General features: G+C 36.3%; 1 protein-coding gene across 1 annotated transcript; it reads left to right on the forward strand.

The window, feature by feature from the left end:
• Nucleotides 1-9,623: 9,623 nt before the first annotated feature.
• vgll4l (vestigial like 4 like) lies at nt 9,624-14,010 on the forward strand. Its single transcript, XM_027171051.2, has 5 exons — nt 9,624-9,831; nt 11,071-11,194; nt 11,358-11,562; nt 12,462-12,540; nt 13,229-14,010. Exons 1-5 carry the CDS (start codon nt 9,765-9,767, stop codon nt 13,540-13,542), a joined length of 789 nt encoding a protein of 262 aa, XP_027026852.1. The 5' UTR covers nt 9,624-9,764; the 3' UTR covers nt 13,543-14,010.
• The last annotated feature ends 9,009 nt before the right edge of the window (nt 14,011-23,019 follow it).

A 23,019-nucleotide genomic window follows, 5' to 3' on the forward strand; every position in this document is an offset into this window, starting at 1 on the left:
AATTGAGACAAATGGATTTCTCTCTCTCTCTCTCTCTCTCTCTCTCTCTCTATATATATATATATATATATATATATATATATATATATATATATATATATATATATATATATATATATATATAGAGAGAGAGAGAGAGAGAGAGAGAGAGAGAGAAAATCCATTTATATATATATATATATATATATATATATATATATATATATATATATATATATATATATATATATATATGTGTGTGTGTGTGTGTGTGTGTGTGTGTGTGTGTGTGTGTGTGTGTGTGAACCATCATTCTGTATGATTTATATGCTGCTTTCCTCATGGAGCCCGGGAATTCAACATTTGTTAATGTGCTTGCTAAAGCACATTTTTATTCTCTTAATAATAATAATAATAATAATAATAATAATAATAATAATAATAATAATAATGTGCTTGCTAAAGCACATTCTTATTCTCTTGCATACTTATTATTATTATTATTAATGTGCACATTCTTATTCTCTTGCATACTTATAATTATTATTATTATTAATGTGCTTGCAAAGCACATTCTTATTCTCTTGCATACTTATTATTAATGTGCTTGCAAAGCACATTCTTATTTTCTTGCATACTTATTATTATTATTATTATTATTATTATTATTATTATTATTATTATTATTATTATTATTATTATTATTATTAATGTGCTTGCAAAGCACATTCTTATTCTCTTGCATACTTATTATTATTATTATTAATGTGTCTGCAAAGCACATTCTTATTCTCTTGCATACTTATTATTAATGTGCTTGCTAAAGCACATTCTTATTCTCTTGCATACTTATTAATGTGCTTGCAAAGCACATTCTTATTCTCTTGCATACTTATTATTATTATTATTATTATTATTATTATTAGTAGTAGTAGTAGTAGTAGTAGTAGTAGTAGTAGTATTATTCCGGACACTTTTTCGGCGCGTAACTTGTCCCGCAGCTTTTGTCCTAGACCAGGGGTCGGCAACCTTAAACACTGAAAGAGCCATTTGGACCCGTTTCCCACAGAAAAAATACCACAGGGAGCCACAAAACCCTTTTGACATCTAAAATGAAGATAACACTGCATATATCGTTTTTTACCTTTATAGAAAGTATAGAAAAAACTGTAGTGTGTTGCATTTATGAAATCAATTAACTGCTACCGAGTAAACGCAATTTTATTTCTGCAGGCAAACAAAAATATTTTGAACAGTTTGAACTAACCTTAAGAAAAAAGACGCTGGGTTGAAGGTTACTTTCAAATAAAATGTTTAATATATAATTGAGTCATTCGCATTCATGACCAGGGCTCTCAAGTTTTGAAGACAGGCAAGCATGACATCTCCAACCCCTCGCTTTTTTTCATTGGATGTTGCGTTAAATCTTTCCCAGATAGTGCTATTTTCTGATTGGCTCTTTTTTGATTGGCTGATAAGTGTCAGGCTCGACTAAGAACTGAGACGCACTTGATTCCTGCCCGGTTCCACAGAAGAGACAGCAGTGAGGACTGATACATTTTGGGCGCTGCGGCTTATTAAATATATGATAGTCAAAAATTTTTTCTGCGTGAGAATATGATGTGCGGCGGGAGAGCGTGAGAAAAGACCCAAATGCGTGACTGTCACTCTCAATGCGTGACACTTGAACGCCCTGCATGACATAAAAAAAATTTAACTTGCCGGTTGCAGCAAACCAAAACTGCGCCTGCTTCTGTGTGTCGGATTTCGCAAGTCGGCAGTTATTACGCATATTTTGAGCGACCAAAAAAAAAATAAAAATTAATTAAACACGGTTTATTTTAATGTTACAAGAGCATCATGATATTAGAATTCAGAATTACATTTTGTAAAAACTAACAAAAATTTTTTTTAATTAAATATTTATTTTCCAAATCTATGGGGAGCCGCAGCAGAGGGGTGAAAGAGCCACTTGCGGCTCCGGAGCCGCGGGTTGCCGATCCCTGTCCTAGACCCATAATTGAGGTGTCAAATCGACCGCCTCATTGAGAAGAGGTGTGCTACGTATTTTATAAGTGATCCGCCCAACGATGTTCACACAGCGGACGAAAAAGCAACCAAAAAAGTCCAATAGAAATGAATGGGAAATTCCTAAAATTCAAGCGAAATCAAAAAAATTTAGCACAACATGGACATGTCATAACAAAACACTCAGCAAGCTGAGGGGAACTGACGTCACGTGTAGCCCCGCCCCCAAAATTTGTGAAATCAAAAATTTAGCACAACATGGACATGTGACATATCAAAAAACTCAGCACAATGAGGGGAACTTGCCACGTGCAAGCACATTCACATTTTCTTTAGGAAATGTACCGTTCTAGTTGTTATTACTATATTTAATTTGTGGAGATACTTTAATCCCTAACGAACGATTTTTAAATGTTTTTATTCTTTGTTATTCAAAGCTTTTTGAGCTTTATTAATTTCAGTTCTTTATTCAAAAGAGGGAGCAAAAGAAATAACTCACTTATAATTAAATAAGTGTTTTAACCTTATATTAATGTGTTACATAGAAACATACACAGGCAAAAATAAAGGTTGTTCCCATAAAGCTCATTTCAGAAATATCATATGGTTGACCGGCTACACCAGCCCCGTTTTGCTTGATAACACTATGACTTTACTGGCCACCCATCTATACCAGGACTATACCAGCACTGACCAGCATTATACCAGCATTATACCAGCATGAACCAGTAAAAACCAGCCTGGACCAGCATGGAATTCACGCTGGATTGTGCTGGATTTTTCAGCAGGGTAGCCATCACTGAAGGATGTGTCCAGCATCCTGGAGCACCCAGATGAAGCTGAAGTATCACTTTAAAGTGTCACCTGATGAATCTCTCATAGCTCCCTCATCTCAGGTTAAGAGTCCTGGTGTCATCTTTGATAGTACCCTTTCTTTTACCTCACATGTAAATAATGTTACTCGGGCTGCATACTTTCACCTTCGAAATATCAATAGGCTTTGTTCCTTTCTCACCACTCAATCTACCACCACTCTTATTCACAGTCTAGTAACCTCCCGGCTTGACTACTGTAATTCTCTTTTTATTGGGCTTCCTCACAAAACCCTTCATAAGCTGCAACTCGTTCAAAACTCTTCTGCCCGCATTATCACTCATACTCCCTCTATCCATCATATTACACCTGTTCTGGAACAGCTACACTGGCTTCCCATTAATTTTCGTATCAAGTATAAAATTCTTCTTCTAACATTTAAAGCTATCCACAATCTTGCACCTTCATATCTTCTTGATCTTCCTCATACTCCAAATCCAACTCGCACTCTTAGGTCTTCTTCTTCCACTCATTTCATTGTTCCCTCTGTCTGTCTTGTAACGATGGGGAACAGAGCTTTCAGTTACTCTGCACCTCAGCTCTGGAACTCACTTCCATCTGAGCTCCGTAATATTGATTCTCTTTCATCATTTAAATCTCAGCTTAAAACTCATCTGTTTAGTTTAGCATATTCTAGATCATGATTTGTAATGTAATGACTGGTAAGTATTGTATAACTATATTTTTTGTTGTTTTTCTTCTTCTTTTGTACGGTGACCTTGAGTGTTAGAAAGGCGCCTTTAAATAAAATGTATTATTATTATAATTATTAAGTCTGGTAATAAGAATAGTGACATTTCACTGCTTTTGTTTGCCGCCGTTATAGATAAACGCCTCCAGCTCTGACTGCGCGTGCACACTGCGCGTACCTGTGCGTCTCCGTATAGCGTGCGGAGCTGCGTAATACAATCTAGGAGCAGTGATTCGCCAAACCTCCCTTATTGCAGTCACACACATTTATTCTGATTTTATTTTGTAGTAACAAGTAACGAAGATGCTTAGTGGAAATATAACGGAGTAAAAGTATACATTTTATCTAGGAAATGTAGTGTAGTAAAATTGAAAGTTGACATAAATTTAAATAGCGAAGTAAAGAACAGATACGTGAAATTAGTACTTAACTACAGTAACAAAGTATTTTTACTACATTACATTACAACATTGATTTTCATGTGTCTCTCGGAACCAGTTGGGTATGTATGCTGGAAGGATTCAGCGAGGGACTGTTGTTTTTTGGAGGACTTTATTACCTGCTCTGCTATCCTGCATTCAGACATTGATATTGCTGGCTGAAGGCGCCACAGATGTGCAATCATATTGGAAGTGTTTCCGTTTGAGTAGGCTACACGTGTAAAACAATGCTTGCAGACAGTCATTTTTTTGTTTACCGTTTTTTTCTTCCTCGGCATTATATTCAACAGCAAAGCCGAAATGTCTCCACACCACAGATTTAAAAGACGCCGGCACCTCCTCATACTGTAGCCTCGCTTCACCATCGCTCGCCATGTTAAAGTGTGGAATGATGGTTCAGCACCCCCTAACTTTAGAGCATAGTGATTGAACATTTACTCGCTTGGAGGAGTTTCCTCATCTCAGCTCGTAGACATACAGGCACACACAAACAGTCAATTCGGAGAGAAATAAAAAGCACATAAATTATTTAAACGTAAAACCGAAAAAAACGCAATTCACAAGCACGTATTGAACCGTGGATGTTGTACCGAACGGTTCAATATTATATTGAGAATTGTGGCATCCCCAATATGTATAAACATAAATATATATATATATATAAATATATATATATATATATATATATATATATATATATATATATATATATATATATATATAAACACATTATATATATATATAAACACACACATTATATATATATATATATATATATATATATATATATATATATATATATATATATATATATATATATATATATATAGCATTAGGCGCTACTTTAACTGCCTCCCTCAGATTCCTCTTTATCCATTTTCAAATATAAAATACTATTTATAATATGACTTGGTTCTTGCAATATTAAACTAGTGAATATGCAATAGCAGATATCAGCAATTACTAGTGTATAATGTACTTCCTAATATCAAAAATTACTACTAGAAGTCACACTCTTAAAATGTATATTTTAAGTATTGAAAACTGAATTCTTGATATCAAAAATCCACATCATGTGAATGTATAAAAGATAAAAATGCTTGCCATACCGTATCACTGTGTTTTATAGTATACATGAGAGCAATACTTGATCCGTGATGGTTAGTGTTTATTGAGGGATGAGCATTCATATTGACCTGGCATTATGCCCATTCCAATGAAATTCCATTGGTTTCCATATTGCATTAACGTTATTGTAACCTTGATTGAGAGTCTATAAACATTGTCATTTAGGAGTTCTATCACGCTACTTCTTGTACTGGTCCCCACACAGATGTTGCTGCTGGAAAGCGCGCGTGTCATTTCGTGCACGACTGCACACGCAAACGCATGTTCACGCGTGGCGCGGTTATCGAGCTGCCGTTTATAAACACCGTTGCCCTTGGGCGATTATTCAAGCGAATGTTCACGCAATAAATTGTTGTGTGACAGACAGGCCAAGAGATGCACTGGCAGCACTGCACAGCTAATTTTGCTTGTCAGACAGAGACTAGAGGCAGAATCACATCATCTTAACTTTACTGTTATTTGCTCTCGCTGACATCAAACTTGAAGAGAACACAAGTTTACCTGATTGCTGTTCTCGCATTTCACTCTCATTTTGTTTCTTTTTTCTGTTTTCATGGCCAGATGGATAGCTCCGCTTCATATTGTCATCTACACAGTAAATATTAACACGCGCTGTAAAATGAGGCAGGGGGAGGCGGGGCCATGCGCAATTTGCGGGGCCCTATGCAACTTGAGTAGTGAGCGTATAGGGCCGATCGGCTCTAACTAAATCCATAATGTCAAGACAAATACAGCAACAAGCAAAGAGGCACTGACAAAAGTCAAGAAATGATGATGAAAATAATTGTTATTAATACTTGACTAAAGTTCATTAAATCTATTCTGTTGTTAGTGTGGTCTCTAAACTTATGAACTGTGTATGGACTGACAAAGGTGGTACATGAGGAAGCAATTTGACAACAATGCAGTAAATAATTTAGGTGCATCAAAAAGCGTGCTCTTTAAGATACCAGCAGACAAGCGAATCCAGCACAAATTAGTGCATAAATGGTCACAAAAATGACGTATTTGAACCTCATAATTAAATACAAAAGGAGGAGAAAAACTGCAAAAAGGTCCACTTTTTGAAAAAAAGAACCCCCCCTTTCAATCAGAGAAATATTCAAAATTTCCATTACATTCTGTACACGTTCATTCATTAATTTTCTACAGCTTATCCGAATTTCTCGGGTCACGGGGAGCCTGTGCCTATCAGGCGTCATCGGGCATCGGATACACCCTGGATGGAGTGCCAAACCATCGCAGGGCACACACACTCTCATTCACTCACACATTCACACACTACGGACAATTTTCCAGAGATGCCAATCAACCTACCATGCATGTCTTTGGACCAGGGGAGGAAACCGGAGTACCCGGAGGAAACCCCCGAGGCACGGAGAGAACATGCAAACTCCACACACACAAGGCGGAGGCGGGAATCAAACCCCCAACCCTGGAGGTGTGAGGCAAACATGCTAACCACTAAGCCACCGTGCCCCCCTCCTGTACACGTATTTTACTTCACTAGTTTATGCTTAACTTCTGCTGCCATCGTGTGGCCTAAATTAGAACCAAAATTTAAGACTTAAGAAAGACAGCAATTCTTCTGGTCATAAATTCTCAAGTACATTTTGGAAACCATTAAGCATATTTGTCATTCCACTTTACAAATTGTGCAAAGTGAACGCCAACATATGGGTGTATTGGTCAGGTGCACACATAGTTTTGCTTTTATTATGGCACATGTGTTGCTTTGATTATGGCATCACTTTGAGCTTATGCATTGTAACCTTTATTTCTGTGGTGGCCAATGTTGCCATATGGCTTTGTCATCCATTATACTGGGGTTACTGGTGGACAGAACATTGATTCAGGATCTTTTTGCAGATAGACATGTATAGTGTATTAAACAGTTTCAGAGCATTTTTGGACAGCTTGCAATTTATTGAAAATGTTACAGAGATGTTTCACCAGTCCATTTAAATTCATTTGGACTCCAAGCGAAGATTCCAAATGAATTGTTTGTACATGTACTAAACTGGGTTTACTTTAACTGTTTCTCTTGTTCTGTATGCTGTATGTTATCTCAAACAAAAAGGTCATAAGATGCATACAGATGCATTCATTTAATTCAATTTAATTAAAATTTATATGTATAGCACTTTTAACAATTGACTTGTCTCAAAGCAGCTCTTCAGAACATGAAAAACAAAAGTTTAATATTATACAAAGATTAATAAAAATAAAATTCAAGATTTGTATTAGACTTATATTTAAATGTGATTGTATTTATCCCAATGAGCAAGCCTGAGGTGACTGAGGCGACTATGGCAAGAAAAAATCCTTGAGGGAACCAGACTCAAAAGGGAACCCATTCTCATTTGGGTGACACTTAAGTTTGTGATTGTAAATATACAGTCTGACAATTGTGTATTGATGAGGAGGTTGTTGTCCTCAAAGACCACATGAATTTGGAAACTCCTCTTAGAAAATACAACTCGAGCTGGTACATCTCTAGATGCATCAGAATCCTCACAGGGTTGGCCTCATCTCAATGAAGATAGGAAATCTTCATGATACGGAGCACAAGTGGAGCTGGTACAGGAATTAGTGTAGCATGGTCAGCCAGTGACTCATGGGCAGAGGTGGGTAGTGTAGCCAAAAATTGTACTCAAGTAAAAATACTGTTATTTCAGAATAATATGACTTAAGTAAAAGTAAAAAGTAGACATCCAAATAATTACTTATATAATAAGAGTAAAAAAGTACTTGGTGAAAAAACTACTCAAGTACTGAGTAACTGTTGAGTAACGTCTGATTTATTTTTTAACACAAGACAACATTCAGGCAGATAAAAATACAAAATAATCTTTAGGCAAATTATGGTTCATCCAATCAATAAAATAAATTAAAATTAATTCATTACAAAATAGCTTAAATTAAAATAATTCAGGTAAATTCAAGTATTTAATAAATAAAATAAATTAAATAATAATAAATTAAAAATAAATACACACAAGTAACACAAATTTCAAAACCTTTATACTTTTTTTTACCAGGCAGAACTAGAATGAGGCAGCCCATAAATTCTCATAAACATTTCATACCAGGCATGCTGAACAGAAAACTGCACATCGGTCAACGTAAAACGTGTGTGTGTGTGTGTGACAACATGCAGAAACAAACTATTTCACCAAAAAATCAATGATGTCACTATTAAACGTCGTTAAATGTTGCTAACTACCCTGTCCCGACGCTGAGATTGAGTATGGTAACATGACGAGCCTGCACAGCTACGTTTGATTGGTGAAACACAGTCACGTGGTAGAGCCTTAGCGGAAGTTTCTCTCTCTGTCAAAATAAAACATTAAAATTGATGCATAGAATACCAAAGAGGTAAAAAGAAAAGTAACGCGCTCATTGTAGCCTAATGTAGCAGAGTAAGAGTACCGTTTCTTCTTCACAAATCTACTCAAGTAAAAGTAAAAAAAAAGTGAATTAAAACTACTCCTAGAAGTATAATTTTTTCAAAAACTTACTCAAGTAAATGTAACGGAGTAAATGTAACTCGTTACTACCCACCTCTGCTCATGGGATTGTTGTGGATGGGGCACACAGTGTTGCATCAGTCAGCTGTATGAAAAAAAAAAGGTACAAGCTGTTTTTATTTACTATTTTGTACTGTATTTATTACTATCATTTCCTAACCATCTTCTGACAAGGTTGTTTAAGATATGAGAAATTACCCCCTGCATTTTTTAAATAACTAGTTGCCAGCTGAAAGATATTAATAACTACATTAATTATCCAATGGAAGGCTCTAATCTACTTGCTTAGTTTAATCCAGATGGCAGTATATGTGTGTGTGGCAGGAGCACACATGTAACCAGATGCATAGTCTTTGTCTTTGTCTGTTTACCAAAAGAAAAGGCCTAGTGCTTTAAAATTAGGGGAACTTACATGGAGCAGCATGTACAGGCAGGTTGGCAGAATAACTACAGTTCAGGTGGATGAAAAATGCAGTCAAGCAAGATTTTAGTTTAGCCCCAAAGGAAGGGTTGTCTCCAGCTGCTGACTCTTAAAAAGGAAATGAAGGCAGAACAGGACTTGTTTGTGGATTCCAGAAGGAGCCATGGAAAATATTGTTGAATAGCTTTAGCCATTAGCCTTTATATATATATATATATATATATATATATATATATATATATATATATATATATATATATATATATATATATATAATCTCTATAATCTCTATAAGATATCTATGCTGATTTAAAGTGTATTCTGCATGTTTACATTTTTTACTATTGAATACATGTTAGAGATGTTAGGGACCCTAGAGGGGTGACAGAATTACATCTACTAGACTCCTCCCTTAAAATTAACCTGTGGAAGTAGCATCTTGTAAACAGAAGGTAACAAATACCATGAAGCAGGGAAAGGGGGTTGGGCTTGATACAGCCAATTAAATTTCTGCAAGACAGCACAGAGTATAATCTACAATCATTATGCAGAGTGCAGCAAAGGTCCTCACCCTTACAGTTCCTTACGGTGTCAGTAATCATAGAGCTTAAGCCAAGTTCCTTTGCCATCTATTACCAAAGGCACTGGTAATCTAAAACCAAGGATCTGGAGCCATGGCTGTCACAAATTTCCACTACATAACTCGGATGAGCAGCGGTTTTAAAGTTTACATCCTAGAGGGTAATTATTTTGTACCACATGGTCTAATTAATGACTTCTTTACTTGTTTTTATGATAGCAATTACTGTTTTTGACAAATGCTTATTGCATTGTGGACAACTGAAATTACTAAGAGAATTTAAAGAAATTTTGCTATTGTTTATTATATACATATTTTGTTTTAAAAGTTTTAAATGAATTTGAGTAAACTAACTAATTTATTACTGTTTATACTGATGTGATAACTATACAAATCAGTGAGATAAGAAAGATAATTGTCTTTTATTTTCTACGTAATTTATCTCAGTCTGAAAATATATGACATATGTTAATGCAGTTAACAGGCAGATAGCCAGTGTTACATTTGGAAGATCTGTATTTTGTCTAAGCATTCAAGGATAATAATCCTCCCTCAGGCACTAGAAATCCACAGTGTTGGAAGGTGTGGTTTTCACCCACTCCTCTGTCCTCTAACAGACCATGTCAGTCTGTAACACTCCACAACACATAAGGGAATATATTTTATAAGGATTCCTTTATGTAAGGGTAATGGTCATGTGCTCTTTGTAAAGATTGCTTGATATTTACAATTATAAAGCTGTTTTTCACTTACTTGTACAAATAGATGAGTTGTGAATGTCAACTTCATCTTTTATCTGAATGTGTCACTTTTTCATCTGAATGTGTCACTTTCTTTGTTATCATCAGGCTGAAATATGTGATAGTCTTTCTTTATTTCAGTTTGTGATGTATCATGTTGATTGAACATAGTAGACTGAAGTAGCAGTTTATGGAAGTGTCTTTTCCCAACAAGGGAAAATTCTCTACTGGACAAAATTGTTTCAGATTGTTACAAGACAGTTATAAATTTTTTCATGTCTCCCATGGTGTATTTTACATTTATATGACCCTTACCGTTAGTAGTGAGTCAGATCGGGTTCCAGTATAATACTCATACATCCAGTATGTCTTGTTCTGCAGCTTAACAGAGTTTACATTATTATGATGGCATAACAATGTTTTCCCACAATTAGATTGTTTTGGTCATGATAACTTGAAAAGACTCTAAAAATTAAGATTGTCATTAAAATATCTACTTGCTTTCATTGTTTGTCCCTGGTTAGGTAATGATGACTGGCTCATCTGTCTGTTACACTTTAACATACACACCAGTTTAAATATTTTTGATTTCCATACATTACATGAACAAAGCATGAATAAAGCACATGTAATACAAGCTGTATTTCTGTTATCTCATAGGTCAGCCACACCTGAGGAGTGAGGACCGGTTCCGTCATATAACCAGTGACAGAATCAGAGTGACTGCTGCTCACCCATTCAAACATAAGCAAAGTTCAGAACAAGGACGAACACTGGAGGAGAGGTGCTAAACAATAAATATCTAATGCTATTATAAATATCTAATATTATAGTAGCTATCCACAGCTGTCCACAGTGAAATTCCTTCCTTCAGACCAATAAACCTGATTCTGATTCTGATTATCCAACATCTTTTATGGTGGCTAATAACAATGACTTGGTTTCAGAAGAGAGAGGGCCCAAAGCAAGAGGCTGGTCAATGCTGACAGGACGGCATCACAATTCAACGTTCCTGAGAGTCCTACATCCACCTGGAGCCCCAAAACAAGTCCGACTCACCTTAGCTCCAATGCAGTAGATGAGCCGCTTGCCCTTGTCAAAAAAATGCCCCTGGAGACTGATAATAAAAACAAAATAACTGCAGTACGACAGGTAATCACTTTCAAAAATCTGCATTGGAATGAAAATGATACATATAGTACATAGTAAAATATCATTTTACGAACATTAAACATTAAAGTAGACACACAAGCAGACCAGAATACATACAGTTCAATTCTCTTATTATTTTAATTAGATTAAAAACTTACAGCCTGCAAAACACTATAACACTGCAAAATTGGACAGCAGACATTAGACAATCCTGTGCATTAGACAGTGAACATTAGACAATTGTACTCTTGCTATGAACATTAAAGATTCATATTTATATATCCAAGTAATCAATACCAAACATACTACAAAATATTTTTTATAAGGCATTGTAAAACATTACCAAACAATATGGTAGAAGATAAATTTAAAAAAAAAATCCTGGAGGAATATTTCAGGAACATAACGCCTTCCTTTTCCCTTTGACCAAAACTCAACCACAAACTTCATGTAAGAATCAAATAACCACTAGATTAATTATGGCAGTGCATTAAATAAGAACATAATATTCATTTCTTTTTTCAGCATCTTTCCAAAAGCCTTATAATTTTACTTATCTCCATCTATGAGATGCAGCAGAATGCATGATAGGTATCAAGCAAGACTGCTTATGGGGGCTCAAACAGGCCTTTGCTTGTTCAAGATATGTAATCCAGCCTGATTCAGGATGAAATGTAAGCAATGGGTGGAGGAATGTTGTCAACAAGTCCCAACAGACCACTGTTGTTATTGATTCGTTGGTGGCATTGTGGATGAAGGAACTCTGAAATCTTAAGCTAGCTTTTCTTCTTGAAAGAAAATTCCCAAAATAATCTGTTACAGAAATAAACAGCTATTAATTCAATTGTATCATTACCACTATGAACATTTCTAAATTGTAACAAACCATATACGTGCAGGTTCGTCCATCTGTGATTACATGTGGCTCATCAACAAAGTCAGCCTGTATGCCAGTAGCCTGTTGCAAGCACTCCCCTGGTATGTATATAAGAATCCATCTGTCTTTAATAGGTAGTTTCCCCTTTACAATATTTCTATTTATTCAAAGTCATTTTAAATCAATTTTAAATCAAATACATTCAATGCTTTGATAAATACACACCAGTACAATTTTAAGTCAAGTTTTAAACTGTGTGGCCAAAGGCTTTTGGACACCTGACCATCACACCCATATAGGGGCCTTTTCCAACTGTTGCCACATACCTGAAAGCACACAATTTTATTATATGCCTTTGTATACTGTAGCATTACCATATCCTTTCACTGTAACAAAGAAAAAACATGTTCCAGCATGCCAATTCCCTGATGCACATACTGAGGTGCATGAAGTCATGGTTGGCCAAGGTTGCTGTGGAAGAACATGAATGGCTCACTCTTAGAAAAACAGAAAATCTTTGGGATAAATTGGAACCCACACATCTTCAACTGTCTGTGCTTAACCTTACTAATGCTCTTGCCCGTTTGGCTATAAGAGCATTAGCAAGGGCCACAACCAAACTCCAAAATCTATTGAAAGCCTTCCCAAAAGAGTACAGGTATAGCAAACGGTGGACTAATTCTGAAAGTTTCTAAAAGCAAATGTAAATGGTCAGGTGCTTATAAACGTTTGGCCATGTAGTGTATGTGCTATTGTAAATCTTATTTTGTGTTGGTTCCCATTGTGCAGTTATAACGCAGCACAGTTATGATAATGTTGAGGAACATTTCCAGCGGAGCCTTGGGGTGAACTATCAAAAATGTTCTAAGCAAATCTCTATCAGCGTGTCTGTGGATGACCATTTTGCCAAGGCCCTTGGAGAGAAATGGCTAGAACTCAAAGCATCCTCTTCCGCTTGCAGTTCATCTTCCATACAGTCAACATCATCTTCATGTTTAACCAGTAATCCCAGTTTCATCCACTCATCTGGTTATGGCCATGGCCCCAAACGAGCTCGGAAAGATTGTGCCAGCCCAACTGCAGCCCCTCCAGCATGCTGTTAGGGAAATGAAATTGGAGGAAAAAAGGTTTTCTAAGTGTATAATGGACTTGAGAGTTTTTCACATACAGTAGAACTACATTGTGCATGATTACTGCAGATAAATAAAATGGCAAAGGCATGCAGTTAAATAACAAAACGATGGGATAGTGATGCAATATTGAGCATCACTATAAAGGATCTCTGTATGGGATTTTTTTTTACAGGATCTGATCACTATGCATTCTAACTTCATGTTCTGAAATGCATGCTATAATCAGTTATTTTATTACTTTTTTTAGTCCTTGATTGCACTGATAATAAATAATATTATTTGAGTAGTATGCCACCACGATAATGTACTATGTGCCTGTAGGTCCCATAGTCAAATAATGGTACCATTAAAAAAGAACATAAAGTTCTCAAAATATGGCGGCTAATATGTTGTTTTTGAAGATGATTGAATGAATAAAAGTGATGAGTACCGTTTGTATCCAAAATTTGTTTTTACTCCACTGGTATCTCATAAATATGCTTAAAAGGGAACTATAATTCTTTCAATTTATGAATTAATTTATCTTTGTTTTACTAATAACATGAGCATGTGGTATTACAAAATGCCATTTACTTATGAACTGTAGCTATAGAGACCTTTATATGTCAACACAAACACATACAAAACAAATTGCAATTGTCAACTGATTTGATTTGAATAAATATATAGATATAATTGAAACGACTCAACATACGAAAAAGAGTTTTTCCATTTGTTGTAAACTTTTTCCAGAGAAGACCAGGAGACTTGGATATCCTTGTGCAGTAGTCTTTATTGTAGATACACGATGAAACGAGTCTGCAAGTCAGAGCGTACTGGCACGGGCGCTGCAGTCATCAAGTCTGACTTACAGTTGTAATACATTGTAAATATACACATTTTAGGGGGCAGTCCAATCAGATAGCGACAAAACACTCGGGTAACAATAAAAACATGAAAGGATGTAACAGCCCCCACACCCGATCCTGGAATTTCACTCACCCTTGATTCCATTAACATAACAATAGGACAAATGGCGCAAAGAGACAGATGATACCCTGAGTTACCTTGCCCCTTTCCTTCGATATTTATGAGTTACAGGAACCAAAAGTCTAATGTAAAGATTGAATATAACTAGCATTGTAACTTGATTGGGCTTCTATATTATCCACAGAAATATGCTAGAACTAAAAGGAAATAAAACAATGACTTAAAAAATTATTTTCCCACACATTGATAAAACAGTATCATTTAGGTTCAGCATGTCTTGTTGTATGTACACTGTTTTGTCACTTTAAAAAATTCTTACTCATAAAAATGTGGCTTAGCAATGGACTTTTTTTGTTGTCTGTCCTTTTGAAGTGTGGACAATCTAAGGCTAAGGTATTCCTCATGATGAAAGTATATATATTCATCGTACCTTCTTACGCACAAAACATTGAACCTTAAAGTGGATGGGCTACAGCAGAAGAAGCCCACATTTGGGCCCCACTCCTGTAAGCCAAGAACAGAAATGTGTGCAAGTCTGTGCTGATGATATCCTCAGATTCTTGTTCTTTGGCTAATGTGATCTGATGTCACCCAACCGTCTAAAGTCAAAATTTGATCTGGTTTGTCATGTGGTTCAGTAGCTGTTTATTAGTGCTGCTTTAGGAGATTTAAAGTAAACTGGCTGACACTTTCTCCCGAAAAGTGTTTTGGTTTAATATTAAGTATTATAATGGAGATTTGGCTATTTCATTCGTTCATTCATTTTCTACCGCTTATCCGAACTATTCTAGGGTCACAGGGAGTCTATCTCAGGCGTCATCGGGCATCAAGGCAGGATACACCCTGGACGGAGTGCCAACCCATCGCAGGGCACACACACACTCTCATTCACTCAAACTACGGGCAATTTTCCAGAGCCAATCTATTTTGCCAATCAACCTACCATGCATGTCTTTGGACCGGGGAGGAAACCGGAGTACCCGGAGGAAACCTCCGAGGCACGGAGAGAACATGCAAACTCCACACCCACAAGGTGGAGGCGGGAATCAAACCCCCAACCCTGAAGGTGTGAGGCAAACGTGCTAACCACTAAGCCACCGTGCCCCCCAGATTTGGCTATTTGATTCTCTAAATTATTGAAACAGACAAAGATTGATCATCAGAGTACACACTAGTAAACATTTAATTGCCACATTTTAATGAAACTGTAGGGGAGGTCAGGCTTTCCATTTGGTCTTAGTCTTGTGAGTGTTTCACATATATAAGATTGTTAAAAACCTGTGGGCATAAATAAGGGTATAATTGTGGGCAACCATTTCACAAAAGCTCCCTACATGTTCAGTCCTTATAGTGATTTTGCTTCCTAAGGCAGTGAAACACTGTTGTGAGTGATGCAAGACAGGACAGGCGATTTTTATGCATTACATTTATGCTATGCAGACATCCTATCCTATCCCTGTCCTACATACCCCATATATTTATGCAGATACCCATATATTGAGAATTTCAATCATCAGATCTTAAGCATGCATTTTACTTCATAAAGAGGAGACTGTTGGGAAAACCACCCAAAACAAACAATTGACTGAGACTGCAGAAAAGCCTGGAAAAGCATCACAACATTAGAAACCAACAAAAAGTCAATAAGACGCAGCCTTGGGGCAGCTATTTCACCCAAGGGCAAACAGTTTTAAGTGCTATATACTTTATTTCAAAGTTTTTCTGTTCCTATATCTCCTGTAGCACAAACAAATGAACTGAAATTGCTGTTCGAGTAGTTTCAAAGATGATTGTATTACTTCATATAGGAAGATGTGCTATGCATTTTATTGAACAAAAATGTATTTCAAATGCTTTTTACATTATTGTGTGGTAATTTTTTATTTTCACAAATAACATTTTTAAAGACAGTGTTTTGGAATTCATATAAAGGAATTAAGTTGATTTCTAATGGTCTTTTAACCCTAAAAAACTAATTTTCTCTTTACATTCAATCAGGCATGTATGTCATGTGGAAACTTGTACAGGCTAACAAAGTCTACTGCCAATATGTGTCATGTATTGGTGGAGTAAATGTGTCTGGGAACAAGGCCAGGAATTTGATCTCTACCACATTAACTGGCTCAAATCAAATTGTTGCATATGTGTAAAATGATGTTACAAAAAATTCCTACCCAATTTTATAACAAACAACTGCAAAACAAGCAATAAGAATTCAAAATAAAAATTCATTAAAAGGCTGTTATTATGAATAGCATGGAGTATGATGGTCTAAACATTCGGGAAAACTTTCACCAAAATTTTGCTTCTATGTTCGAAAGTTTCCTTCCTTAAGGTTAACTAACAATTGTCCTCTAGCCCTTTTCTAAAAAAAAGGGCTAGAGGTATTCTCTACTTGGTATTCTCCAGTCTTATTTTCTGTTGGCCGGGGGACACAGATTAGTTAACAAAACATAAAGGTTTTCATTGAACGTGGAAAAGCAGTGCATCATGGTATTTACAAAATTTGCATTTTCTGTAGTCTCTGTAGACTAAGAAATGTATTTGTTGGGGGCTATGTCTCCATGTGTTTTTTAATGTTGCTCAATCCCTGGCTTAAAATAGAGTAAAAACGAATAACATATTTTCTGTTAGTGGCCATTAACTGCTGCTATGACACTGTGTTATTCCCAAAAGAGCAGTAGGTAATGTTTACTACAAACCAAATTATATGCTACATTATTATAAAGGAAGGTAGGTAGATGGTGAAGCTAAGCATTGTTGGAAATTAGCAAATAAGCTAATTGCTGGGCTAACACATTTTCAGCTATATTTCTTACTTTGTTAGCCACCAACGGTCCAGGTAGATGACGGTATGTCACCGTTTAAGTTGGAGCAGCAATGTAATGTTTTATATTACAGTAAAGATTTCATGGACTGCTTCCTTCAGTTGAGATATGAAAGTATTCAATTGTTATTCTAGGCTGTTGCATTTTAATGTTATGCCAACATTGAGTCACAATATATATATGTATTGCTTATGCATTGTAGGTGTACAGGTTTATATTTAAAAAGGAAAATGTGTCCTTTTTTAGTGTAGTGTATTGCGCATGGTAGTAATGAAATAGCCTTATTCAGCTGTGTCTGCTTATTTTACTGTCCTGACTTTTTGTTTAAATTTAAGGGGCTTTATGAACAATGATGTGTGTCCTTCTTCTTGCATAAAAGTATAGAAGTCATAAAAAATATAAAATATTTAGAATTATTTACTATAAATAGTGTGTCCCATTTGTGGAAATAAAATCTTGCTTTACACTGTGTTATAGCACCACCATTAGGTAGAAAGGGCTCATCTATCTTGCCTGTATCTGGAGGCAGTAACACAGAATGGACTAATACAGAAATTTTCATGCTTGGCAAGCTTATTTTTTTCAGATGGCTGTCATGGGGGAATTCTCTGGCATATTTATTTTTTGGACTTGAAAAGCAGAAAGATATTTATATTTGATTTGACTAATTTCTCTTCTATAACTGTGTATTGTCTATACAATACACAATTATGTATCAAAATGTGTTAGTAACTTGAGTATGAGCATTATTAGTAGTGAAACCCACAGCAACTTGTTATTGGCTGTATGCTTATCACTCGCGTCATGCTCCTTTATCAGGGCATATAATAGGCTGTTTAAAATCTAGGGACGGCGCTGGTCCAATGCAGTTTTCCAAATACATTAAGGTGAAACTCTGAAGCTTCACATCCAATGTTTTTTCTATCGTTATCAATAAAAGTTTATTGTTGCTAAATATCAATATCGTTTTATCACCCAGCCCTACCATAGCATCAGCCTCAATGCAGCGTCTTGTTCCATTCTCAAAGAACCGAGTTACATATGTAACCTGGTGTAGTTTTTCTGCATCATGGAGTGATATTTTATATGTTGAGCTGCCTGAAGTTCTAGTATAAGTCGTCTCGTCAGTTACTCAGCATCTAGTGTCTAATGTCCTTTACACATTTCTTATCTTTATTAATCTTGTCTCTGGCATTTTCTGCCTTAAATTTATCACTTAAATATTGATAGAGTGTATGCTATTGTGATGATCATAGGATTCATTTTTGTGATCTTCTATTAGGGTGGGGATATATGCTGATCTGGTAGCATTAGATGCCTGTCTATAGCTAAAAAGGTTCTCTTTCCATGCTGTTTGGAATATTTACAGTTTAGTTTGATGTCATGCTAATCTACCTGATTTTTTAAAAAAAAAAGCTATATTATCTATAGTGTAATGTGACAGTGTTGTAACAGCATTCGGTCACCTGATCAAGTTCTGTGGTGTCAGATGATCATAACTATGTAAAATAGCTACCATGAAAATATGTTTCAGGTGGTAGCATGGTAAATTTCATATATTGATGACTAAAACGCAATCTAAAAATGTGAAGCGTATTTTCTGTGAAAGTGTATTTTCTTTATTTAGTCTGAACGTTAGTGTTAAATTATGAATGTGTCCACCATTGTTTTTTGGTCCTATTACATTCTGATTAACCCCTGCTGTATTTAAAATAGATACAGAAGCTATTCTTATAGATTATCAAAATTAATATTACTGTCTCCAACACATAATGATAAAAATCAGCCCTGGAGTCCTGTGAATAATAATAATTTGAATCAATTTGTACCATTAGTTTTTGTGGCTGGATACACCACTTGCCTAATATTGTTTATGGATTAAAAACATTGAACATTGACTAGTTTCTCACCTGCAACAAAAGAGCACACCTGAAAATCCATTTATCTTTTCCTGAAACATGCGCCATGAAGATCTTGAACTAAAGCATCAATCAGAGATTTTACTGGGAAAAAATATAATCACGTTACAATAAGGATCATTAGTTCAAATGTAATGTATTAATTAAAATAAAATAATTTTTTTAATTTGTTTTTTAAATAAATAAAAAACAAATTAAAAAAAGTATTTTATTTTAATTAATACATTACATTTGAACTAATGATCCTTGATGATCATTATGATCAAAATGATCCGCAGCAACGTCTCTTTTAAGAGCCACCCATTAAAAGAGACGTTGCTGCTCTTAAAAGGACATTAGTTTAAAGTGAAATAAAATATTATAAAAACTACACTGATAGTTGAAAACAACAAAATGTTATACAAATGGCAGAAACAACAACATATGTGACCGCTGTGCCGTCCCTGGCACACCACCACTAGTTTTAAGCATTAAATCTTCTATATACACGGTTAAATGTTATATTGTTTTGAAAGCTTAGACTCTCAGGATTTTATTAAGCCCACACACAAAGCATAATATGATTTATAGCCAGCATACTAATTTAATCCAACTTGATAGTCACCGGAAATAGGCGGCGCTTACCTTTCTTCACTGACCGAAAATGTACTTCCGTCCTAGTTCTGTACTTCCAACGTTGTGTGATCTGACAGATTCACTGGTGTCTGCTGCCCTCTTTTGGATGTTAGCACATCTACAGAGAGATTCCCCATTCAATAGTGATGGGAAGTTCGGTTCTTTTCCGCGAACCGGTTCTTTCGGACAGTTCGATTTAATGAACCAGTTCAAAAATCCAGTTCACCAGTTCTTTTACGTCCTGGCGTAATGATGTCATTCACAATGACGTAATGACGCAAATTCCATTATCCCGCTGCCATACAATCAATTTAACACATTCGAAAAGTTATTTGTAATCATAACTTTAGTTGAATACGTTTCTTACATTTAAGTTTTGCAACTAAAACACGCAGTACAGGCATTTATGTGCAAACGTGGATGTTTTACGTGTCTTAAAGATATAAAGTTATGTTTTGTTATATGATTTGCTGTACTAGTTCATCGGTTCTCGGACGCGTCCGAAAGAAACAGTTCTCAGTTCAGTGTACTGGTGATTCGCTGTACCAGTTCAGTTATTCAAGCATGCGCAGTATCAACAGCTCATTGGTTCTCGCACGCGTCCGAAACAGTTATCAGTTCAGTGTACTAATGATTCGCTGTACCAGTTCATCGGTTCTTGGACGCGTCCGAAAGAAATAGTTCTCAGTTCAGTGTACTGATGATTCGCTGTACCAGTTCAGTTATTCAAGCATGCGCAGTATCAACAGTTCATCGGTTCTCGGACGCGTCCGAAAGAAACAGTTCTCAGTTCAGTGTACTGATGATTCGCTGTACTAGTTCATCAGTTCTCGGACGCGTCCGAAATAAGCAGTTCTCAGTTCAATGTACTGATGATTCGCTGTATCGGTTCAGTAATTCACGCATGCGCAGTATCAACAGCTCGCGCTCACAGTTCTCTCAGCACAACATGTCAGTTCAGTGTACAGGAGTTACATATACTCCGGGATATTAGTTTATTTGGAGTCGGACAGACTGTCAGGCATGACTGAAAGTGAGTAACTTTAGTAACTTGTGGATCAGCGCTGACTCAAGTCGCGAACTGTTTAGAACGAATCAGTCCGATTTGGTGAACCGGTTCATCCAGTTCACTAAAAAGAACTGGTTCAAAAGAACGATTCGTTCACGAACTGGCCATCACTACCATTCAAGTCTATGGGGGAAAAAACACCCCTTTGAACTTCCATACTGGGAATTCTGGAATTCTGATCGCTTACAAAATAGATAGCACACCTCTCCTCAATGAGCCGGTCGATTTGACACCTCATTTATGGGTCTAGGACAAAAGCTGCGGGACAAGTTACGCGCCGAAAGTGTCCGGAAGAAGATGCAGAATAATAATAATAATAACTAGAATGTACATTTCCTGAAGAAAATGTGAATGGTGCTTGCACGTGGCAAGCTCCCCTCATCGTGCTGAGTGTTTTGATATATGACATGTACATGTTGTGCTAAATTTTTGATTTCGCTTATTTTGGGGCTACACGTGACGTCAGTTCCCCTCATCGTGCTGAGTGTTTTATGTAGGGAACATTATTAGAAGACATGGGATTAGTTTCCATTGTTATGCTGATGACACACAGTTATATATATCATCAAAACCAGATGAAATAGCCAGTGTCCAAATTAACTCAATGCCTTAGAGAGATAAAAGACTGGATGAGCTGCAACTTTCTATTGTTAAACTCCGATAAGACAGAAATACTACTCTGAGGTCCAAAAACCAGTGCACAGAAACTCTCACAACTTAACTCCTATTTAGAGGGATATACTGTTACTAGTAGCTCGACAGTGAAAGACCTGGGTGTTATATTAGACAGCAACTTGTCTTTTAAAAATCATATCGCTCATACTACCAAAACAGCGTTCTTCCACCTTAGAAATATTGCCAAGCTGAGAAACATCCTGTCTGTCTCTGATGCTGAGAAGCTAGTTCATGCCTTCATGACCGGACTATTGTAATGCATTACTAGGTGGTTGTCCTGCATCTTTAATAAATAGGTTACAGTTAGTCCAAAATGCAGCTGCCAGAGTTCTCACTAGGACAAGAAAGTATGACCATATAACCCCAATTTTATCATCTCTACACTGGCTACCTGTTAAGTTTAGAATTGATTACAAACTGCTGCTACTTACGTTTAAGGATCTTAATGGTTTAGCTCCCATGTATCTAACTAGTCTTCTAACACGTTACAATCCTTCACGCTCTCTGAGGTCACAAAACTCAGGAATTTTGGTAGTTCCCAGAATATCTAAGTCTACTAAAGGTGGTAGAGTATTTTCTTATCTAGCTCCCAAACTTTGGAATAGTCTTCCTGATAGTGTTCGGGGCTCAGACACACTTTCCCAGTTTAAATGTAGATTAAAAACTCATCTCTTTAGTCAGGCGTACACATAATACATCCTATCGTATCATGCACTAGTACATCAGACCTGCACATTTTTATGAACAGCAGATATGTTAATCCCTTTCCACTGCTTCTCTCTTTGTACCTATCCCGAGGCATCCAGACACTGTACCAGCTCCCAACGTCCTCTGTGGGACGAAGCCTTTGGATGTCCACTGAGCCGAGGCCGACTCTAAGAATCCTGAGACATCTCCAGTTAGACTCTGTGATACTAAAGAGATCTGAAGTCCATGATCCTTACACCAATACAACATTTAACTGACTGTATATTACAATCACACCCCCAGTGTCACCCATATGAGGATGGGTTCCCCCTTGAGTCCGGTTCCTCTCAAGGTTTCTTCCTTAACCAATTTAAGGGAGTTTTTCCTTGCCACTGCTGCCTGAGTCACCTCAGACTTGCTCATAGGGGAATAAATACATACACATTGTGAACTATATATCTAATAATAATCTAGAATTTTTATTCTGTTAATTCTTATTTCTTTTATTATTCGTTATAATAACTAGTTTTAGTTAATTAGTTAATAATTGTGCTAAATTTTTGATTTCGCTTATTTTGGGGGCGGGGCTACACGTGACGTCAGTTCACCTCGTCGTGCTGAGTGTTTTATGTTGCATAACTGAGATATGGCTTCTTTATATTGCAATATGGTTCGTAAGGTGCAC

The sequence above is a fragment of the Tachysurus fulvidraco genome, chromosome 14 (assembly GCF_022655615.1).
Source record: "Tachysurus fulvidraco isolate hzauxx_2018 chromosome 14, HZAU_PFXX_2.0, whole genome shotgun sequence".
NCBI lineage: Eukaryota > Metazoa > Chordata > Actinopteri > Siluriformes > Bagridae > Tachysurus > Tachysurus fulvidraco.

Coding starts and splice junctions, on each gene's coding strand:
- vgll4l (XM_027171051.2), top strand. CDS start 9,765: ATGGCTGTCACAAATTTCCACTACATAACTCGGATGAGCAGCGGTTTT. Junction 11,195..11,357: donor GGACGAACACTGGAGGAGAG/GTGCTAAACAAT, acceptor ACTTGGTTTCAG/AAGAGAGAGGGCCCAAAGCA. Junction 11,563..12,461: donor AAATAACTGCAGTACGACAG/GTAATCACTTTC, acceptor ATATACGTGCAG/GTTCGTCCATCTGTGATTAC.